We start from the raw sequence: 24153 nt of genomic DNA on the forward strand, positions 1-24153 counted from the left end.
AAATGAAATCCCCAAGTTCTCTATTTCCTAGACTATGAAACTTGCCACCCAAATGTCAAGTTATAAAATGTGAAACTGGCTTGGCTCCTGCCAGGTTCAGCCAGCCTCACACTATACATGGATCAGGAGGTTATGTACACTTTTAAGTCCCATTATAGGCATGTATTAGTGCAGAAGAAGCATTTGCTCTTCCATGGTCAGTTTCTTCCTGGGTGCATTAATTTGGGTTGGCTTGGCAATAAGGGTTGCTTCAATAAAGCTTTCTCTTTGCAAAGCACTCTTGACCTTGAAATCCTGCTTTGTTGAAGTAGGATTTGGAGCTCAATAATAAAACGCTTCTGTGGCAATCAAAGCTCAAGAAAATGTAGCAGCAATTGCTGAATTAATTAAAATGCAGAAACATTTTATGTTGTGCAGATGACCATATTCAAAGTGATGACTTTGTCAACTTGGTCCACTGTTACTTCAGCAATAGATGTAATAGGAATCTGCAACACAGATGATAATTAGGAAGAAATAAAGGAAGACAAAAAGGTGCAAAATGATGTCTGTAGAAAAATTAATATGCCTGAAGAAGCCATTGCATGCATAATAGACGTTATGCAATTTTCAGCATACACAAATTCCCCAAGGTGTTGGAACTATTGTATAGTGTAAAAAATGGCATAGGTTAAACCATTTTGAACAGGAAATTCAAACGGGTAACCCTCTTTGATATGTGGTGGAAAAATGTGAAATGTAAAGCAAATAAACATGGGAATTATTGTATGTTCATGCAACAATAAATGAATTTAAAGTTAGAGTAAAAATACAGAAATGCTGTATTATTTATCAGTTAGTGTAATAGTCTGTTCTGTGGTACAGTATACAGTAAATTAACTGCTACAGTATGGGAGTGAAGGTATGTAAACAAGTGCATAGTTACAAATTTATATTTTGTGCATGATACCTCAAATTATATGTAGCCTATTGAGTTTTGCATAATCCGAAAACTTGCCCAATTTGGAAAATTATTCTAGTCCCATGTGATTCCATTTTGAGTGAGTTTTATTGTATTTGTGAATATATCTGTGGATATCGACAGCAATAACTACTTTGCGTATAAAAGCCTGTGTTGATGTGGATATCTACAAGTATATCTGTGGATATCCACAGTAATAACTTATGTGTGATTAACAATTGGAGGACAGTATCAGTATTAACACTTTTTCTGCTGTGGGTGTGTAGACTTGACCTGCTACCCCATTCCCCAGGTGTTGTGGACATGTACATGCATGCTGCTTGGGTTTTCCTATGGTACTATGGATGTCTGAATGCTTCCTGAGTGACTGACCTCTGTGCTACAGATGAGTTACTTCCATATCTTGATGAATAAAAGTTTTAGTATTTATCATACAACATGTGGCTCATTGTGTGCTGTTGTTTACAGAAAACCTTGTTTCATTATCTTAAATCATTTGCGGTCTATGACTATCATTATGACAACATGATTCGTGTGCAAGGATGTGAACTGGAGTGTCACACACGACTATCCTTCATATATAAAACCCAATAACTCAAGAATGAAATAAGATATCTATCTGCTCTCAATTTTAAATAAATTTTTTGTATCTTACCTGCATTTCTTTCACTGTAATGTATGAGCTAAAATCAACTGTATCTAAAGTATATGCAGTGCATTTTTAACTTTTCCAACTCTGTAAAGTTTCGTGTTATGTTTTACTTAATTTGATGCAGTTACAGTTAAGTATGATGAATAATGAAAACAAATTCAATTCTTTATCGAGTGAAGATATCAGACTGTAAGATACGCAAAAATTAAATATTTTCATCTAATAGTTTTCTAAAAATCGGATGACAAGTATATCATGTCAGCCGGAACTCAGCATAGGCACCAGCATTTGGTCAGCAACACAGCTATAACAAATGGAGCATCAGCATGGAATGCAAAGAGCTCATCTATAGCAAAGAAAAAATTTAGTCACTATTAGTATTATATATTTAAAAACAAAGATGATGTGACTTACCATACGAAAGTGCTGGCAGGTCGATAGAAACACAAACAGACACATACATACACACAAAATTCAAGCTTTCACAACAAACTGTTGCCTCATCAGGAAAGAGGGAAGGAGAGGGGAAGACGAAAGGAAGTGGGTTTTAAGGGAGAGGGTAAGGAGTCATTCCAATCCCGGGAGCGGAAAGACTTACCTTAGGGGGAAAAAAGGACAGGTATACACTCATACACACGCACATATCCATCCACACATACAGACACAAGCAGACATATTTAAAGGCAAAGAGTTTGGGCAGAGATGTCAGTCGAGGCAGAAGTGTAGAGGCAAAGAAGTTGTTGAAAGACAGGTGAGGTATGAGTGGCAGCAACTTGAAATTAGTGGAGATTGAGGCCTGGCGGATGACGAGAAGAGAGGATATATTGAAGGGCAAGTTCCCATCTCCGGAGTTCGGATAGGTTGGTGTTGGTGGGAAGTATCCAGATAACCCGGACGGTGTAACACTGTGCCAAGATGTGCTGGCTGTGCACCAAGGCATGTTTAGCCACAGGGTGATCCTCATTACCAACAAACACTGTCTGCCTGTGTCCATTCATGCGAATGGACAGTTTGTTGCTGGTCATTCCCACATAGAATGCATCACAGTGTAGGCAGGTCAGTTGGTAAATCACGTGGGTGCTTTCACATGTGGCTCTGCCTTTGATCGTGTACACCTTCCGGGTTACAGGACTGGAGTAGGTGGTGGTAGGAGGATGCATGGGACAGGTTTTACACCGGGCGCGGTTACAAGGATAGGAGCCAGAGGGTAGGGAAGGTGGTTTGGAGATTTCATATGGATGAACTAACAGGTTACGAAGGTTAGGTGGACGGCGGAAAGATACTCTTGGTGGAGTGGGGAGGTGGGGAGGATTTTATGAAGGATGGATCTCATTTCAGGGCAGGATTTGAGGAAGTCGTATCCCTGCTGGAGAGCCACATTCAGAGTCTGGTCCAGTCCCGGAAAGTATCCTGTCACAAGTGGAGCACTCTTGTGGTTCTTCTGTGGGGGGATTCTGGGTTTGAGGGGATGAGGAAGTGGCTCTGGTTATTTGCTTCTGTACCAGGTCGGGAGGGTAGTTGCGGGATGCAAAAGCTGTTGTCAGGTTGTTGGTGTAATGGTTCAGGAATTCCGGACTGGAGCAGATTCGTTTGCCACGAAGACCTAGGCTGTAGGGAAGGGACCGTTTGATGTGGAATGGGTGGCAGCTGTCATAATGGAGGTACTGTTGCTTGTTGGTGGGTTTGATGTGGACGGACGTATGAAGCTGGCCATTGGATAGGTGGAGGTCAACGTCAAGGAAAGTCGCATTGGATGTGGAGTAGGACCAGGTGAATTTGATGGAACCAAAGGAGTTGAGGTTGGAGAGGAAATTCTGGAGTTCTTCTTCACTGTGAGTCCAGATCATGAAGATGTCATCAATAAATCTGTACCAAACTTTGGGTTGGCAGGCCTGGGTAACCAAGAAGGCTTCCTCTAAGCGACCCATGAATAGGTTGGCGTACGAGGGGTCCATCCTGGTACCCATGGCTGTTCCCTTTAATTGTTGGTATGTCTGGCCTTCAAAAGTGAAGAAGTTGTGGGTCAGGATGAAGCTGGCTAAGGTGATGAGGAAAGAGGTTTTAGGTAGGGTGGCAGGTGATCGGCGTGAAGGGAAATGCTCCATCGCAGCGAGGCCCTGGACATGCGGAATATTTGTGTATAAGGAAGTGGCATCAATGGTTACAAGGATGGTTTCTGGGGGTAACACATTGGGTAAGGATTCCAGGCGTTCGAGAAAGTGGTTGGTCTCTTTGATGAAGGATGGGAGACTGCATGTAATGGGTTGAAGGTGTTGATCTACGTAGGCAGAGATACGTTCTGTGGGGGCTTGGTAACCAGCTACAATGGGGCGGCCGGGATGATTGGGTTTGTGGATTTTAGGAAGAAGGTAGGGGTGCGGGGTGTCGGTGGGGTCAGGAGGTTGATGGAGTCAGGTGAAAGGTTTTGCAGGGGGCCTAAGGTTCTGAGGATTCCTTGAAGCTCCGTCTGGACATCGGGAATGGGGTTACCTTGGCAAACTTTGTATGTGGTGTTGTCTGAAAGCTGACGCAGTCCCTCAGCCACATACTCTCGACGATCAAGTACCACGGTCGTGGAACCCTTGTCCGCCGGAAGAATGACGATGGATCGGTCAGCCTTCAGATCACGGATAGCCTGGGCTTCAGCAGTTGTGATGTTGGGAGTAGGATTAAGGTTTTTTAAGAAGGACTGAGATGCAAGGCGGCTGGAAGTCAGAAATTCCTGGAAGGTTTGGAGAGGGTGATTTTGAGGAAGAGGAGGTGGGTCCCGCTGCGACGGAGGATGGAACTGTTCCAGGTAGGGTTCAATTTGGATGGTGTCTTGGGAAGTTGGATCATTAGGAGTAGGATTAGGATCATTTTTCTTCGTGGCAAAGTGATATTTCCAGCAGAGAGTACAAGTGTAGGACAGTCAATCTTTGACGAGGGCTGTTTGGTTGAATCTGGGAGTGGGGTTGAAGGTGAGGCCTTTGGATAGGACAGAGGTTTCGGATTGGGAGAGAGGTTTGAAGGAAAGGTTAACTACTGAATTAGGGTGTTGTGGTTCCAGATTGTTGTGATTGGAATTTTGAGGTTTTGGAGGGAGTGGAGCTGGAAGTGGGAGATTGAGCAGATGGGAGAGACTGGGTTTGTGTGCAATGAGAGGAGGTTGAGGTTTACTGGAAAGGTTGTGAAGGGTGAGTGAGTTGCCTTTCCGGAGGTGGGAAACCAGGAGATTGGATAGTTTTTTGAGGTGGAGGGTGGCATGCTGTTCTAATTTACGGTTGGCCTGTAGGAGGATGCTCTGAACAGCCGGTGTGGATGTGGGAGAGGAAAGATTAAGGACTTTTATTAAGGATAGGAGTTGACGGGTGTGTTCATTGGCTGAGTTGATGTGTAGGTGAAGGATTAGGTGGGTGAGGGCAATGGATTGTTCAGTTTGGAACTGGTATAGGGACTGATGGAAAGAAGGGTTGCAGCCAGAGATTGGAACTTTAAGTGTGAGGCCTTTGGGGGTAATGCCAAATGTCAGACAAGCCTGAGAAAATAGAACATGGGAGCGTAATCTGGCTAGGGCGAAGGCATGTTTGCGGAGGGAATGTAAATAAAACTTAATGGGGTCGTTGTGGGGGTGTTGTGAGGGTGACATGGTATTAGAAGGTGGAAAGTGTAACATGAGGCTGAAATGAAAATGAAAATAGTATTAGTATTGAAATAGTAATGAAAATAGTAATGAAAATAGTATTGAAAATAGTAATGAAAATAGTATTGAAAATAGTAATGAAAATAGTATTAGTATTAGTATTGGTATCTATTTTAAGTTGCTATTTGTACTCATTTGGGATGGACCTGCACTGTATTGGCTCGAATGCACAATGTTGGATACATGCATAGTTGACATCTACAAGACATATCTTCCTGGTTTTCCATACAATTAAATGTGCATCTTGTTTCAGTCATACCAACAGCTGCCTTACGTCAGTCATTTCTGTTTAGTTTACAGTAATAGAGGTCACTTGTGCAATTACTGAAAGCTACCACAATGCGACTTGAAGGTTTTTCTAGGGCAGTTCACTGGAATCCTCACTTCATGGTCTATGCATTACACGCCTCACAGATAATGTTCAGTATGATGGAACATTATGGTGACCTGATATACATTTGATAAATGAACTACATAACTAACTTCAAACAGTATGACAGTTTTAATGAGACTTCCCAACATCAGAAATATTCCATATAAAAATTTCACAAAATCCATTTCATTAATTAATGACAAAGTTTTAGCTGAGAAAACATATCATGAATTTTAAAGGCTATGTGGTACTGAAATATGCTCGCGATTGGCTTCTTTGTTCTTAGTCAGTGGAATGTAAATTGTGAGATCAGAATTCAGGAAACTAAAATCTAGGCTAGGGACAATCATATTGTTATAACTCTGGCATAACAAATAAGTTAAAATGGTTCTTTACAAAATTTTAATATATGTAGATGCAGATAAGGATCTTATGGATGTGGTGCAGAGGCAGATTTCATTTCTCTTTTCCCTACAGACCTCGTTCATTACCAGGTTGCTCGATTTGTCACAGTGTTGCCACTGTTAATAATTCTTCAGATAATGCCATTCAGAGGTGATAAACTTTTCGGCAAGATAATTATTTTAGTTTACATACCACAAAAGATAAAAAGTGTGTATTCAATTGAAATACATATTTGTTGTAATTTATTGTACTGCTCATTGTGCATTTTACTTAATTTATTTTTTGCAGGAGATATATACTGCTTTAGCGACACCAAAAGTAGTGGATATCAGTAAAAGATTTCCAGGCAGCAAAGAATGGTTGGATCATAATGCTCCTGCTAAACATTTGGCAAATGAAGCTGCCCGTTTGAAACATCTTCGTGAAAAAGTCGCACAGTTGGAGGTACATATTAATAATTCTATTTGTAAAATATGGTAAGAAAGTGTCAAAAGTTACTGGATAGACCGTTACATTAAGTATGTAAAAACATGTTTAAAATAATCAAACCTATGACTGAAGCTTACATAATGCTTGCGGGAGGGACAATGCAACATTAGAAAATTATTTGTACATAATGATGGCATACTGTTAAAAACACTATTTTTAATGCAATAAACCTTTTCTTTCAGTTCTTGTGGTATTAGCCAAGTAAATATTCCACAAAAGTATACCTGTGTTGTTAAAGAGCAATCAAAGTAACAGTATTAAATTTACACACAGTAAAACAAATGATTTGTTCTATTGTTAGTTACATTCTTCATCATTTCATCATAATTTAAGTGATAAATACATGTATTTATTTATTTTGCAGTCTGAAGCTGCAAAGTTCCTTGTGAAGCGTAAGACAGGTGGCAAAATAGAAGCAGATTTCGCGGTGTTTCCAACAGTTGAAATGAAGAAAGTGAGTGACTGTTTTCTTATATATTTATCATTGCACAATTCTGAATTACTGTCCTTGGACTTTCTTTACCTCCTAGCTCTCTAATCCTCAAATGGCAAAAATCAAATGACTTACATAAATGCTTTAATTGCCAGAATCTGTAATCTGACAATGCAGTGTTGCTATTAAATGACTAATTTTGTTTGTAGCACTGCATATTGTTTTGTTTTTTTTCTTTCTTTCTTTCTTCTTCTTCTTCTTCTTCTTCTTTTTCTTCTTTTTTAATACATTGTCACATATCTCTGAAAGGCACAAATAAAAAGTGTGCGGATTATATGTAGTTAAGTATTTCATGTGTTTTCAGATTTATCTCAATCCTGCATAGAAGTCGTTTGTTAATAACTGTGGCATATTCTGTCCAATTGTTTTCCTTGTACCACTTCTCCCTAGCAAGTCACCTTCGTAGACCTTGACATCTACCCTTCTGATGGCTCCTTAAGAACCCCTATGCATAGTTAGCCTACTATATGTCAATAATACATCGTCTTATGCAGTTGTCACCCCATTGTGCATGGGAGAGTCGTCAGTCTTGCCAACCAAAGTGCATCCTAAACTACAGAAGGCCTCTTACTACCCTCAAAAATAAAGACCATCATATCCTCTTGGTAGTGAAACCATGCCTGATAAACAACCACAAAACAGCACTCTTATTACACAATGATGGAAATTCCTGGTTGGAGCAATACATAAAATAAGTGAAAGAAAACCACTCATCTGTAGCAGACTGATGTGTAGATCTGAGAAACATGTAACAGGAAACACTGTTCACATTAAACATTAAACTGTTCACTTTGTCTTTCAAACATTTATGCACACAACCAGACAGGTACCCAAATGCATACTCCCATGGCCATGGTGAGATTGATAATTGATTATCAACAAGACGAAAGGAGTAGAATGGGTAGAGTATAAAAAAACTATAAGAAGAGTTGGAGGGGGGGGAGGGGGGAGAGAGAGTGCCAAAATGATGTGGTTGGGGGGGGGGGGGGGGGGGGGGGGGGAGGACTGGTTGGAAAAGGCAATACATGATATGGGGGGGCAGGCAAGGAGTGGTGTGGACAGAAGAGAGATGGGAAAAGGTAAGTGAGGTGGTGGCAGACAGTTTCATGGAGGTTTGGGAGAGGGTGTGCGTGAGCACAGGTTGTGCTGGAAAGACAATTCCCCACTGTGTGGTTCAGAGAAACTTGTACTGGAAAAGCATCGAAATGGGCTGCATAGTGAAGCAACTGTTGAACTCATTTGTGTTGTGAAATGGAAGGAGAAAACTTATGATCAAAGTTGTAGGTACTATATAAAGAGCTACGTAGGAAGTTAGAGGGAAGATAAGAAAATGTTGTTGCTTCACTACATGGGCCATATGGATACTTCCTTCAAGCACAAGTTTCTCTGAACTGTGCAAGTGGGAACTCTTTTCAGCATATCCTGCTCTCTTGCAATTTTCCTGGTCTAAACATCCATCAACCTGTTTCACAGTGCCTCATTGTACTTTCTCTCTTCTGTCCACACCACTCTTGCCCCATCCACGTCATGTACTGCTTTCTCTCTGCTCCCCCCCCCCCCCCCCCCCCCCCCCAAAAAAATCTCGATTCCTTCTCTCTCTCTCCCTTTTCCACTAACCTCCCTCTTTCTATATTTCTTTTATGGTGTACCCTCTGTGCTCCTTTTGTCTTGTTGTAGGGCTGCAGAGTCTTCTGCTGAAATACGTCTCTTTCCTGTACCCCCTCCTGGTAGCCTTTCCTACCCTCCCCCCACATTCTTGAGCCCAGAAAATTGCTTTCAGTAACTGATAATCAATAAAGTCTCACTGTGGCTATGGGAGTGTGCATTTGGGTGTCTGTGTAGTTGTGTGTGTACTTTCTCTAGAAAAAGAAAAATAACCCAAAATTTAGTATGAATAGTGTTTCCTGTTGTGTGTTTCGATATTCCAATCACAAGTTCACTATAGGTAAGTGCTTGTCTCTCCATTATTATACTCTTACTAAACACTCTGGACTAGAATGGTTGAACTGCACTTTCTGTTGGAGAAGTTAAGGAAGCAACTATTCTTGCTACAGGGATCATATTTATGTGAAAGGCCTGCTTTCATCCAGGATGTCCTATTGATTCTTTAACAAAGTTATTGTTAATATGTGTAATCTTGGTTGTCAGAGCTTCTGCTGCATTTCTCTTGGCCTTGACACTGATGGGACATTTATCTGCAGCATTCATGTTTCCAGTTATGTTAGTGGTTCATTCTTTTCTATTAGGACTCCGCAAGTGAAAGGCACCTGCATGGTACCACTATTGTGGTTGACATTGGACCCAACATCTTGCTGCATCAATAACCTCCCCTTATTCGTGTACTGCTTCCCGCAGAGTGCATCCTTCATTGGACCAAACAGATGGAAGTTGGAAGGTGTGAGACCTGGACTGTAGTGTGAATAAGGAGCTTTGTGAGTTCATCTCAGATAACCATACTTACGTGAGGCTCTACATTGTCATGGGGAAGGAGAAGCTCGTTTGCATTTTTGTGGCAACATTGCAGGAATGGCAACTGTGCACAGCTGACCAGCATGCAGGAGATCAGATGGGTTTGCACAACTTTGTTGTGACAATGACAGATGCCTCACCCTTGACTCACTGTGCTTTTGTTCACTGCCAGGTCTTCATAGACATTTTCAAGCACCTATGATGCTCTGGTTTTCTGCCAAAAGAAACTCAAATGACAGCTCTCTGCTTGGAACACATCTTCACTACAGATGCCATTTCAAAGGCTATCAGAACTTCATGAAACTGTAGGGCTGAATCCACAATGCCCCACAACAGGTTTTACATTTTTTAACTGAAATTGGCCAAAAAAAGTGTTGCATTACATATTGAATACCCCTCTTAACATACTACATTCTTCTGCTTCTAAGAAATTATGCCAAAAGCTTCAGGACAACATATGTGGAGAAGTTTTGATTCTCTGGTGGATGCTTAACCTTTTTATGGTATGCTGAATGAATATTTGATGTACCTACTTTTAACCCAAATTTGATTCAGAATTTATCTACCTTACCAGCCATGTATTGTGTAAATCTCCATCTGGATGTAGTGGGAAAGAGCTATCAATCACTTATGATTACTTATCCCAGCTTGTAAAGCAAGGAACAATTTTCAGTCAACCATTCAAGAAATTCTGACACTAAATCAGATTTATCTGTTATTGACCTACATCACCTGATATCAAAGTGCAAAAAATTTCATAGTTTGTCTGAGTCTTGGAGAGGGAAAAAATCATACAAAACTGCATTGAATGCATCTAGTTCAGAAAGATAAGCACTGAAAACTGTTCATCTAATATGGGCATTTACGGCTAATATTTGTATTACTGCTGGTACTTGTTTTATGGCATTGGCCCATGATCAAAGGTATAATTCTCCACCTAACATTTCATCTTTCAGTGCTGGAAACCTCGTCAGAGGCTTTAATGACACAGAAAGCAGCTGGTGTCTTAAACAGTATCAACAAGCCAAACCACGCAAAACAAGTACCAGCAGTAATATAAATATTAGCCGTAAATGCCAGCATTAGATGAACAGTTTTCAGTGCTTATCTTTCTTAACTAGATGCATTCAATGCCAACAAGCCAAACCACGCAAAACAAGTACCAGCAGTAATATAAATATTAGCCGTAAATGCCAGCATTAGATGAACAGTTTTCAGTGCTTATCTTTCTTAACTAGATGCATTCAATGCAGTTTTGTATGATTTTTTTTTCCCTCTCCAAGACTCAGGCAAACTATGAAATTTTTTGCAACAGTAGGTTTGTGACGTCATCAGACCGCTGCCTAAGATTGCTGAGTCGCACCAATGGATGTTTTGGAGCTTGTAGCAGGAGAGAAGTAAAACAAACTCCACCAACTCTTCCCCATGATGAGCTCCGTAATATACGTCAGCTGACTCTGAAATCTTAGGCATTGGTGTGATGAAGTCATGTACTGACGGTTGCATGGACGTGTATAAATAATTCAGGTTGCTGATCTTGTTTCAGATTGTAACTCGGAGTCACTAAAGTCTCTGCAGTGTCTCCAGCTTTGGAATGTGAAATGTTAGGCATACAATTATGCCTTGGCCCACGGTCTAAAGCCCCTAAAACAAATATCAACAGTAACTCGGAACTGTTGTTTCAAAGTTGTCAGTGTGCTTCTGCCTCTTTGCACCGCATTAATTAGCATTGCATCATCCACAGACAGTGCTACGAATATTTGTGTTTCTCTTTACAGATGGCGTTGATGGTCCTGTCTTGTGTGAAACATTTTGCTTGTGTAGTCATCCATCTCCCTTCAAGATATGATCTGAAATTTCCCATTATTTCATGTATTTTTCAAATTGTGAATGTCTCACATAAAATGAAGAAGATAACCCACACCGGCCTCTTCCTCTATATCGAATGTCGTCTGTTTGTGAATGAAATACTAGTTTTGTTAGAAGAGTTTATCCTGTGGGGGTAACCTCATTAATTAACATAACTTTTACTTGATTCAGCAATGTCGGGAATAAGAGTATAATCATCACCTCTTATTTCTTCTTGTCTTTGTTTCAGTGCCTTTGGACTCTTGCTCTGAAACTTGCTGCAGATATTCTAAATATTCTATCACTTCCTGATCTGATAACTTAAGTCATTTTCAATATTTGTTTCACGACTTATACCCAACCAATCTTTTTAGGTCTAGTAAGGCTTCAGCATACTCTCCAACATTTTCACAATCGGGTGCAGCTCATTTGCCATTTCTTAGGTGACATAGATGCATAAAGAAACATTGAGCAGTCAAAATGACCACTGCTTTGTGCTAGGTGTGCAGTGAGAAATAATGTGGTGGTGGTGGTGGTGGTGGTGGTGGTGGTCTTTAGTGCAGACTGGTTTGATGCAGCTCTCCATGCTACTCTATCCTGTGCAGGCCTCTTCATCTCTGAGTAACAACTGCAACCTACATCCTTCTGAATCTGTGTAACTGTATTCATCTCTTCGTCGCCCTCTGATTTTTTACCACCCATGCTTCCCTCCAGTTCCCTTGATGCCTCAGAATGTGTACTGCCAACCAATCCCTTCTTCTAGTCAGGTTGTACCATAAATTTCTCTTCTCCCCAATTCTTTTCAGTACCTCCTCATTAGTTATGTGATCTACCCATCTAATCTTCAGCATTCTTCTGTAGCACCACGTCTGAAAAGCTTCCATTCTCTTCTATGTTTCACTTCCATACATGGCTACACTCCATACAAACACTTTCAGAGAGTACTTCCTGACACTTAAATCTATTTCTTCGGAAATGATTTTTGTGCCATTGTCAGTCTACGTTTTATATTCTTCCTACTTCAACTATCATCAGCTATTTTACTTCCCAAATAGCAAAACTCATCTACTACTTTAAGTGTGTCATTTCCTAATCTGATTCCCTCAGTCACCTGATTTAATTCAACTTCATTCCTTTATCCTCTTTTTGCTTTGCTCATGTTAGTCTTATAGCCTCCATTAGAATACTGGCCATTCTGTTCAACTGTTCTTCAGAGTCCTTTGCTCTGTCTGATTGAATTACAGTGTTGTCGGCAAACCTCAAAGCTCTTATTTCTTCTCTCTGGACTTTAATTGCTATTTAATATATTTTGTGTGGGATCTAAAATTTTAAAACCTCTCTCACACCGGCCTGATTTAGCTTCACTGATCAGGATAGTAAAAACATGCGTATGTTAAGGGAATTTTCATTCACAAGGCAGGCTTATCACATTCACACAGTTCAATACTGTTCTATCCTGATTAAATTGAGCTTAACTTAAATTCCATAAGGCAGTGAAGCCATTTCGAAGTCTCGGTGCGACGAAAATTGTCAGTTGATCTCCTGAAAACATTTGTAATAATTATTAACTTTTGGTGATCACATGGGGAAGACCGGAGATCTGCTGGTAAGACCGTGTTAGCCTATTTATTTGAAGTAACTGGATATCTTGAGCATACAAAATGGCAGGTTCGTCCAGTGTAAATCAGACGTTCCCCACTGATCCCATGCAACACAGCGTAGTAAGCAGACACTGTCAATAATAATCAGTTAAATAATATGTGAACACACTTACTTTAGTTTAGTTCATGTATTAAATTCCTTCTCCTACAGAATCTCATCAAGATGGCGACTAGCTCTACAATACATACATATACATCCTTCTTTCACCACTAATCGGCAAGAAGTCCTTCATTCATTTCATAAGAGAAAACAGATAGCAGAGAAGCTATTCCATGGAGTAAATGGACGCTCCAAGGAATAATTGGGCTTGAAACTACTTTGCATTGATAATCGATAAGATAAGAAGAGATATTTCGAGATATGTACTGAGTTATATAATTTATAAAATTTCTGAACATATCGCGGAGAGACCGCTGCAAGAGACATTACAGCTACTCCAAATTTTTGTTTTGTTTCCTTTACTGCTTGCTCAGTATACAGATTGAATAACATAGGCTACAACCCTGTCTCAGTCCCTTCTTAACCACTGCTTCCCTTTCATGCCCCCTCAATTCTTATAACTGCCATCTGGTTTCTGTACAAATTGTAAATAGCCTTTTATTGTCTGTATTTTACCTCTGCCACCTTTAGGATTTGAGAGAGCGTTCCAGTCAACAATGTTAAAAGGAAATAGAAGCCACAAAATTTAAAAGTTTTATAAAAAAATATAGTTCTAGACATATAAAATTTTTTAAATGGTCACTTCTACTGTGTCTGTCATTAAAGCGATAAAGGAAAATCTAAAACGTCTTGATCTCCCGAGATATGTGCTGTCTAAACCTCCTTGCATTACAGTAGTGTCAGACAGGTGGCACCATCCACTGTCTTTCAACTTGGACATAATTTCTGTAAAATTTTTCACCATTTTTACTTACGAAGAACAAATGTAACATTAGTGGATCTAGAACTATCATGAATATGAATATTAAAATAAGACAATGAATTGTGAAATATTACAGTTTGGCTTGCCGAGTTGTATTCATTTCATCTGTATCTCCTGGCTCAGATTACACTTTACACTGGTTTAACTTGACATTGAACAAACTGCGATCAGTGAATTTCCGTGTCTTTGTTGCATGGAAAAATGAGACTACACATTCTGGATATATCAATATCACAATATTTCAGGTCAACAGAAGTTTACAGTACCTATACTATGTATTCTATTCGGCATCATAGATGACTTTCAGCTTTATGTGCCTAAATATTTTTTACAGTACTCACACCTATATTCTTGATAACTCATATTTAACTATTTTTTGGCTGAACTGTTCGAATATTCACAAAATTATAAAACTACAAAACACTTCATCATTGTTAGTTTATAAATAATCCCAGTAGTAAGACTGTGCAAATTTTTAGAATAAGAACCATTACTTCTGTAAAAAGTACTCTGCGTGAAAATTGCTGAAAACGTTTCAGAATCTATTAAATCACTGTAACGTCATAGTAATTTGTATTTTTATGCATGCCATTGTAAAACAAATTAACTTTGTGTACTTACGTGTCATAGCATCAGTGAATTTGTAGTGTATTATCTAGTGCAAAGCTTTGTAACATATCAATACCTTTGTCATATCTAAATCTGTAAATTACAAAAAAATGTTTATAATTATTTCATAAAAGGCATGTAATTGGCATTGAGAAAATACATATATTATTGTGAATACGTTTAATGTAATTGGCTGAAGCATACTTTTGCTGTGAGAAGCTTATGTCAGCCTGATATATACAACTTTTATGAATGTATGAAAAAGTTTTATAAAATCACTGTGTTGTGTATTTTAGTTACTGTTGATTCTTTGTATTGAAAATGCTGAACAACCTTCAGGAAAAGTTTTAAAAAATATGGACTCCCATCAACTGCTTTACACCTGCTGACAATTTCAGCTTGAACTTGAGCTGGAATAGGCTGAAAACAATGTAGTGGCACTCTGCCTAAAATAATATATGCAGCACAATGATTTTATAAGACTTTTTCATATACTCACAAGAGTTAAAAGATGTAAATCAGTTGGGCATTGGTTTCTCTTCACTCAAGAGTGCCGTGACATGGCTTCAGCTACATGCCATGAATAGATTCGCAATAATGTGTAGCACATCCTCTCATTATGTGTTTTTTTTTGTGAAATGAGATTAAAAATTTAGTTAAGTTAGCAGTTTAGGAAATATTCATTTACTGATGTATTGCAAAGATTTGCACTGGGTAATAACAGTAGAAAGTAAAGTTAATTATGTTAATAATGACATCTATAAAAAGAGTTAATATAACTTTACAGTTAATTAACATGATAATATATTTTAGTAATTTTACACAGAGCACTTTTTACAGAACTTGATACTGTGTTTTTTTTTTTTTTTCCCAACTATTATGAAATGTCTTGCAGTTGTGTCATTTCATGAATATTTTAACATTTTCACTGAAAAATAGTTCAATAAGAGTTATCAAGATTGGTAGTACTGTAACAAATACCTATGTTTATGAAGGAGAGTCTTCTACTATCAGCAAATACAATATGATATGGGGGTGATAAACTTCAGTTAACACAAAATGATCATGATATACATGTATTCGGAATGTCCCGTCCTGCCATGCCACATGGTGTACTAGTGACAAGTGACTGCTGTAAGTGGTGCAGTTTCTAAGAACTGTCAAGACCTGGTTATATCACGTGTATGGAGGTATTTATTATGCTCCCATCCACTAGTAGGTAATCAACAGACAGTGCTTTGTTGACGGCATGGAGTTTTGTCTTCCACTATATACAAATGGCAACTTTTAAGTAGCCATAAAAACGTGTCAGTTCGGACCCTGTTAAAAACCTGTGTAGTATAGACTTTTAAATAATTTTCTTGAAAGGGGAACACTGGACTATACTAAATTTTTTCCCTTTCCCTGAAAGCTGGTGGGACTGGGGTTGCGTGACACCAGGTATGGATGCCCTTGTCAGTGAATAAGTTGAAGTATATAAGCATTTTATGGCACATTCTGTGTTTCTGCAAGCTGCTTGAATATTTTCATAAAGTTACTGAATGAGTTATCTCATTTTTATTATTCTGACAGAAATTTAAAAATCCTGATTATACTTGGGTGACATAAGGAGAGACCTTAAAAAAAAAAACCTCCGTTTATATCCATTTCAGCACTGACAGTTACACACAGCGAATTAGCTCTGATGCCACATTTGATCACATCCCAGATGAATTCGATCAGGTTCAGATCTGGTGAAGTGGTTGTGCATTATCTTGTTGAGAAACATGTTATTGCCATCAGGAAATATGATTGTCGTGAAGGGGTATACATGACCTGCAGGCAGTGTACGATATTCGTTGGTCATCATTGTGCCTTGCACGAGCTACACTGGACCCATGGATGCCAAGGTGAATGTTGCCCAAAATATAATGGAAGACGCCACCAGCTTGTCTCCATCCCCCAGTACGTGTGCCAAGGATTTGTTCCCCTGGAAGGCCATGGATTCGCATCTTCCCATCTGCATGGTGAAGATGGTATAAGGATTCATCAGACCATGCAACACTCTGCCACTGTGCCAACATCCAGTGCTGACGGTCACATGCCCATATCAGTTGTAGTTGTCGATGTCATGGTATTAACATTGGCACATACATGGGTTGTTAGCTGCTGAGGCCCGTTGTTGGGAGTGTTCGGTGCACCATGTGTTCGTATGATGTTAGTTTGGCCACAGTTTGCTGACTAAACTGTTTTACCTGTCCACCCAGCCTATGATATTTGTCATCTTTAATGAGGGGTGTCCACCCAACCCCATGTCGTCTGGATGTGGTTTTGCCTTGGTTTCGCCACATGTTGAAGACACTACCACAGCACTCCTTCAACACCTGACAGTTTGTACAGTTTCTGAAATGCTCACACCAAGCTTCTGGGCCATCACAATCTACCCTCGTTTAAACTTGGATAGATCGTGGGTCTTCCCCATTCTACATGTGGACAGCAAGCTGTGTGTGTGTGTGTGTGTGTGTGTGTGAGAGAGAGAGAGAGAGAGAGAGAGAGAGAGAGAGAGAGAGAGAGAGAGAGAGACTAGCAGTCATTCCTCGCCCGGTGAGGCTGCTACCTCCTGGACGGTTTTTATGTCAATAGGTCGGTGGTCCTAATGTTTGGCTGATCAGTGCACATTTGGCCACTAGAGAGCATCTGGTAGCCTTGCTGTTGTGTTTTGGTTGAGATTGTTGTCACTAAATATTGTCTTTACTGTGTGCAGCTTTGAATACTTGAAAACAAAATGCACACTTTTAGACTATCTCCTATACTGTTGTTTAGGCAGTGCTTTCAAAAAAGTAATACTATAGTGATCCTGAATTTGACATTGAATTTAGCAGCTCACAAAGTGCAGAGGAATGTGATGTTGCCTCTTTAGAGACTGAAAGTACCAACAGTTCATCATTTGAGCGACCAGTGTTCGCCAGTGGTACGAGATAAGTACATACTGTGCTCCAGCCAGATCCTCCAAGATGTATGTTCAAAGGAAACCATTGTGAAATACATGTTAGACTTCATAGCTACACAGAAACTAAAAAATGACTTTCAGTTCCAAGATATTTAAGTCAAAGATGGTGCAGGAGTATACGCAGGATTTTATTGTTGGTGATCTTAAAAATTTTTGTAACTCATAATTTTGAGCTTTAAAAGCTACCTTTATATGTCTATATGAAATGTCATTAATTGTAGGAAATTAATTGATAAAAAAATTTTTTGGAACATGATTTGGAAAAAAAATTGTTAAGGAGGTTAACTGTAAGTGTGGTAGTTTATTTTATATTCATAAGCATAATGCATAAATTTGATAACTTCGTTACTTCAGTTGGCTTCTTTGAGAGCCCTGGAGTTCTTACTCTCACATTTAGGTGTATTTGTTCTTTATATTTATTGCCAGTATTATAGTCAGTTTCAGATGCCATGCAAAGTAGGTGTAACCTGCTAGAAGCAGAGAGCAGTGTAGACTGTAAATATGATTATAATAAAGTAGTGGTTTCAGATGAACTGTTATATACCTAGCAAAAATACACACATTATTTTTGCATTAATTTTGCATCATTGCCCACTGTTAAAAGTGGGGTTTTAATGCGTTCTTCTTTCTCACAATCATGGAGAGATGAATGGGAAAATTCTTGTAAAGTGGAAATAAATGAAAAATTTCTTATTTCATAAACTGTTTGAGTGCCTGAATTATGAGCCTATAAATTAATGTTGTTACTATAAGGTATAATGTACACGGTAAAATTAGCATCCAAACTTTCCAAGTAGGGTAACTGTGGTCCATCCAGTCAGTACAGTGATGTGATTGTGAAGACTATGATGGTTGTTAAATAATGGCCAAATAATATGTCTCTTTTTTTTTTGCTTGTCAAGTATCAGCTTTTTCAGTAAATAAGGAAGGTTATTTACATTATTTACAACCATTATAACACTTATAGTACAAATAAAAGCTTTTTCTGTTCAACTCATTGTTGTCACTATGTAACTATCTTTTAATTTTTTTCCTTAGGCTCTCGAGGAGACGCAGCCAGTAGTAATTGGAAAACTGAAACTACCCAGAGACAAACAGCTTGATAAAGATGTCCCAGATAAGATCTCACTTTTCTTAAGTGATGATCAATTGAAGCTTCTGCACAAGAAGTTGCTAATTCCATTAGGTGTTTGTTAGCGCAATAAGCAAAAAGTACTTACATGGAAGTAAACTGAGCTTTATTGCTTTCTGTAAATAAGATTTTTAAATTGATTGTGGCCTCTATCAATTTAATAACTTAACTTATTTATTTAAAATAGCATTTATTGCAAAAGTTCAACAAGTGGAAGTATAAAGTATGAAACTTTATTGAAAATAGATTAATCTACTAAAGTGAGTTGTGACAAGGATACCAGAAAACTCAAGAGTACTGCATTTCAGTAGTAGAATGAGAGAACATGTTGCGGGAGGTTGGCAGGTGGAAAGGTTGTATTGGGAGAACAGGTCAGCTAGAATACATATTTAACACTGTTGCCTGTGGTACAGTATCTTTCTACTTTGTGTTTCAATGACTACAATTTTTTCTTCTCTTCGTGAAACTGTTCAGAATGGTTTAAAAAAAAAATGAAGTCCAGAAAGCAATAACAACACTATGAGGAGGACAGATTGCTGCTCACCATATGGAGAAGCTATTGAGTCGCATATGGACATAATGAAAAATCCTGTTAATATTTAAGCTTTTGGAGTGAGAAGTCCTCCTTCTGAAAAAGGACACAGACATACGGCCACAACTCACACACACATGGCCACTGTCTCCGGGCACCAGTGCCAAGGTGTGTGTGTGTGTGTGTGTGTGTGTGTGTGTGTGTGTGTGTGTGTGTGTGTGTGCGTGTGTGTGGGAGGGTGGGTGGGTGTGTCCTATTTTGAAAGAATGACTTTTTTGTTTGAAAGCTTAGATACTTAGCAGTCTCTTTCATTGTGCATGTCTGTGACTGAATGACTCCTCTATATGGTGAGTAGTAATCTGTCCTTTACGTATTGTTGTTCTGAGTGGTTTCATTTACTTAACTCCTTATATTCCTATTTTTCCTTGTGGAAACTCAGGACTGTGTAAACTGTATTTTTAACTGTAGGTTTTTAACATTATTTGGATGTGACACATTAATTTTTGTCTGTTGTTTTTATAAGTGAAATCAAATGTTTGAAGATTATGTAGTAGTGTACAAAGAATTAATTGGAGATATTTTCATTCAGGGCTGAGGATGGGAAGAGAATTTCAGGAATTGATTCCACTTAGCAATTACTGTGATGGTAAAGATTATAGTACATAGCAAAAAATTAATTTTATTACATCTTTTATTTGCTTACTATGCTACATATTTTGTGAAGATCATTACCTCTGCTCGTAACTGAAGTCTTTCACAGGCAGAAAAATTAGTAAAATATTTTTACAAATTTGTATTACTTGTTGTTTAATTGAACTGCAGACTATGAATATTTATGGTTTCAGAATTTAAGAACGTAATACCTAATCTTCTGTGTCAAAATCTATATATGAATATTTTTAAAGATGTCTTTATAAAATAGTGTTTTTCACCAAGGGAAGCACATTGGAGGAAAACTGCAAAAAAACACATTGATCAACAGAAGTGTAAATATTTTAAACTGTTTTCCACTTTTATAGAGAAATTTTGAGAAGTGAAATATGTCAGTATTGAGCAATATTAATGTTTCACATTTAATCAAACAATGGAAAATCCAGGGTGGATTTCACATTTAATGTATATTTCAGTAGTTGACTTGATTTTTCAGGAGGGGGGGTATCTGTCTTTGACTCATTGAGAAATTAATTTATTTGGTTTGTTTTCGTCAGACATGAAGTACTTCTGGTTCCTCATGAAAAACAGAGGTCAAACTATGAAGAATTTTGTGTGTGATCACAACTAGAAACTTAGAATTTCTAAACAGTTGCATTTAAGATGCAACAGGTGATATTATTTTTATTATTATTAATTACTCTGTTCAAGTACATATTTGTACATAAATCAGATACCTGTTTCATGCTAAAAACTGATAAATCATGAAGGAAAGACTAGTGAAATAAATAAAGAACTGAATGCAAATTGGTAAATAGGTTTCATAATTTTTTTTTCTGGTGTAGAACAATCTCTACAGTGCAGGTATAGAATTTGGTATTTGTCAACACTAGATTTTTGTGAAATGCATGTAAGAGGAGAAGTAGCATTTTTGGGTACTTATGTTAATGCCAGTAGAAAGAAAATTGTAAATGATATTTGAGCAACATTGTTGGTACACAGTTGTTTGCAGACCACCATCAATATACTATAGCTCACAGTAAGTTTTTGCTTAGAAATGTGATATTTGGTGCTTCAGAGGGTAATACAAAGTAGGACCAGTCAGTCAGTATTCTTACTTGTTCTCTTTTCTCTCATATTTTCATTTTGTCACACTGCTCATATTGTATCTCAAATAATTCCAGAATGGAATGCAGTTCTTCCAGGTGGAGGTGAGCTTCTGCAATGTTCACCACATTATTACACACAATAATATTGACAACTTGATGCATGGGATAAATAAGATATCTATTTGTAACAGTCTTTTGCAGGAAACAGGCCACATAATTTTACATGTAGTTTCCTTGGTTGTGGAAGTTACTTGATGGGCACTGTGGGACAGTGATAAATTGGAACTTGGGCAACTGGTCACATGAGTGCTCTATGAGTAACGTAGGAGGCTCACTGAAATTGTACCAAGAAGAATCAGTTGACTAGATTTCATAATTATACAAAACACTGATTGTTTAAGGTATAGGTTGGACAGAAAAGAAAACTCTTCTGGTATGTGATAACATGTGTTTCTGTTATATTTTTATATTCTGCAGTATTGCTTGTATAATAGAAGATTTTATATAAAAACTGTGGTTGGTAACAGAGAATTTATTTAGAACTTTTGTGCCAACCACTAACATTTAAAGCTTCCTCTTATAATATTTTGATTATTCCCAGCTTTGGGAAAACTGGTTATTTATTGAACAATAATTCACCTCTCTCTTCAGTCATATGGAACTGATAGAGCTGTTGTAAATTCTGTAAAATAAGAAAAGGTGCCTCAGACTGTTAGATGTATACATGTGCTTATATGATTTTTCCCACAGTATTAATACAGTCAAATAAATATATGCTTGACTAATGATTGTTTATTATTAAATGGATATCATGACAATTGTATAAAAAGCTTTAAGCAGTAGTCAAATAATAAAACAAATATTTTGCAACACAATTTTATCAATATATAATCAGCACACTACACTCACACCCCTCAGCAGTTCATTGCTGCACTTAGTTTCTGCATATCGTTGTTAAGATAGCAAAATCTTGTAACTCAAAAATTGTGAGTTTTGAGTTATACACTCCTGGAAATGGAAAAAAGAACACATTGACACCGGTGTGTCAGACCCACCATACTTGCTCCGGACACTGCGAGAGGGCTGTACAAGCAATGATCACACGCACGGCACAGCGGACACACCAGGAACCCCGGTGTTGGCCGTCGAATGGCGCTAGCTGCGCAGCATTTGTGCACTGCCGCCGTCAGTGTCAGCCAGTTTGCCGTGGCATACGGAGCTCCATCGCAATCTTTAACACTGGTAGCATGCCGCGACAGCGTGGACGTGAACCGTATGTGCAGTTGACGGACTTTGAGCGAGGGCGTATAGTGGGCATGCGGGAGGCCGGGTGGACGTACCGCCGAATTGCTCAACACGTGGGGCGTGAGGTCTCCACAGTACATCGATGTTTTCGCCAGTGGTCGGCGGAAGGTGCACGTGCCCGTCGACCTGGGACCGGACCGCAGCGACGCACGGATGCACGCCAAGACCGTAGGATCCTACGCAGTGCCGTAGGGGACCGCACCACCACTTCCCAGCAAATTAGGGACACTGTTGCTCCTGGGGTATCGGCGAGGACCATTCGCAACCGTCTCCATGAAGCTGGGCTACGGTCCTGCACACCGTTAGGCCGTCTTCCGCTCACGCCCCAACATCGTGCAGCCCGCCTCCAGTGGTGTCGCGACAGGCGTGAATGGAGGGACGAATGGAGACGTGTCGTCTTCAGCGATGAGAGTCGCTTCTGCCTTGGTGCCAATGATGGTCGTATGCGTGTTTGGCGCCGTGCAGGTGAGCGCCACAATCAGGACTGCATACGACCGAGGCACACAGGGCCAACACCCGGCATCATGGTGTGGGGAGCGATCTCCTACACTGGCCGTACACCACTGGTGATCGTCGAGGGGACACTGAATAGTGCACGGTACATCCAAACCGTCATCGAACCCATCGTTCTACCATTCCTAGACCGGCAAGGGAACTTGCTGTTCCAACCGGACAATGCACGTCCGCATGTATCCCGTGCCACCCAACATGCTCTAGAAGGTGTAAGTTAACTACCCTGGCCAGCAATATCTCTAGATCTGTCCCCCATTGAGCATGTTTGGGACTGGATGAAGCGTCGTCTCACGCGGTCTGCACGTCCAGCACGAACGCTGGTCCAACTGAGGCGCCAGGTGGAAATGGCATGGCAAGCCGTTCCACAGGACTACATTCAGCATCTCTACGATCGTCTCCATGGGAGAATAGCAGCCTGCATTGCTGCGAAAGATGGATATACACTGTACTAGTGCCGACATTGTGCATGCTCTGTTGCCTGTGTCTATGTGCCTGTGGTTCTGTCAGTGTGATCATGTGATGTATCTGACCCCAGGAATGTGTCAATAAAGTTTACCCTTCCTGAGACAATGAATTCACGGTGTTCTTATTTCAATTTCCAGGAGTGTATGTATGCACATGTTAAAAAGCATGTCCCACATAAGATGTAAAACCTCCATATCTCAATACAGGTGTGCTTAGTTCTTGTACAGAAAAGTGTCACAACCTTCTAGCATTCAAATCTTAAGGAGTAAAATCTAGTATCTCAAAAGAATGTTTCCGTTTGGAAATTAACTGCACTTTTTCATTGTTGTGCTTTTGAAAAAGATTGTATGGCATTATTGGCTGGGAGATCCCATTGAGGTTGTTTGGCTGCCTGGTGAAAACCTTTCTGTTTGACTGTGTGACATGCATAGAGTTTTGCAATGTAACAATTATTTAGAGTTTTTTGGTGACATAGGTAACACTCTTTGTGTAATTTAACTGTGGAATAGTGTAGGCATTTATATCCAACAAGTTATTAAGTGTTTTAGAGATTAGTTAATGTGTGGAGAAGATTAAAAACACTATCCAAAAAATGGTAAGTACACAAAAATGAAGTATGTTATTTTCAGTAAGAGAACAATCAAGTGTAGGCCTATTGTAAATCAAAATTCACCAACAAAAGTAAGCTTAGCTTAGATTCCATTTGTGGTATTGTTTCTGCAACAAAGCTTAACTTCAGTTTTGCAGACACTAGCGTACCTGTGTATGAAGACAGCATGATACTACTATAGGACTATGGTCTTGGTTGCAGATTTGTGGACCTGCGTTTTCAGGTGGGGAGGTATAGAACTCACCTTGGTAGGTCATCGGCGCAGCTACTCAGGTAGCAGTG

At 39.2% G+C, this 24153-nt stretch overlaps 1 protein-coding gene across 4 annotated transcripts in view; it reads left to right on the forward strand.

The window, feature by feature from the left end:
- Nucleotides 1–21816, forward strand: part of LOC126473313 (dynactin subunit 1) — a 158826-nt gene extending 137010 nt beyond the window's left edge. For 3 of the 4 annotated variants that reach the window (XM_050100294.1, XM_050100293.1, XM_050100292.1), the window contains 3 exons: nucleotides 6362–6517; nucleotides 6927–7016; nucleotides 18593–21815. In XM_050100294.1, the coding sequence (XP_049956251.1) occupies nucleotides 6362–6517; nucleotides 6927–7016; nucleotides 18593–18751 (405 nt within the window). In that variant the 3' untranslated portion in view covers nucleotides 18752–21815. Of the gene's footprint in view, nucleotides 1–6361; nucleotides 6518–6926; nucleotides 7017–18592 lie in introns of all 4 variants that reach the window. The other variant, XM_050100291.1, reaches the window with a different exon arrangement.
- Nucleotides 21817–24153: the final 2337 nt, after the last annotated feature.

This window comes from Schistocerca serialis, chromosome 4, assembly GCF_023864345.2.
Source record: "Schistocerca serialis cubense isolate TAMUIC-IGC-003099 chromosome 4, iqSchSeri2.2, whole genome shotgun sequence".
Taxonomy (NCBI): domain Eukaryota; kingdom Metazoa; phylum Arthropoda; class Insecta; order Orthoptera; family Acrididae; genus Schistocerca; species Schistocerca serialis.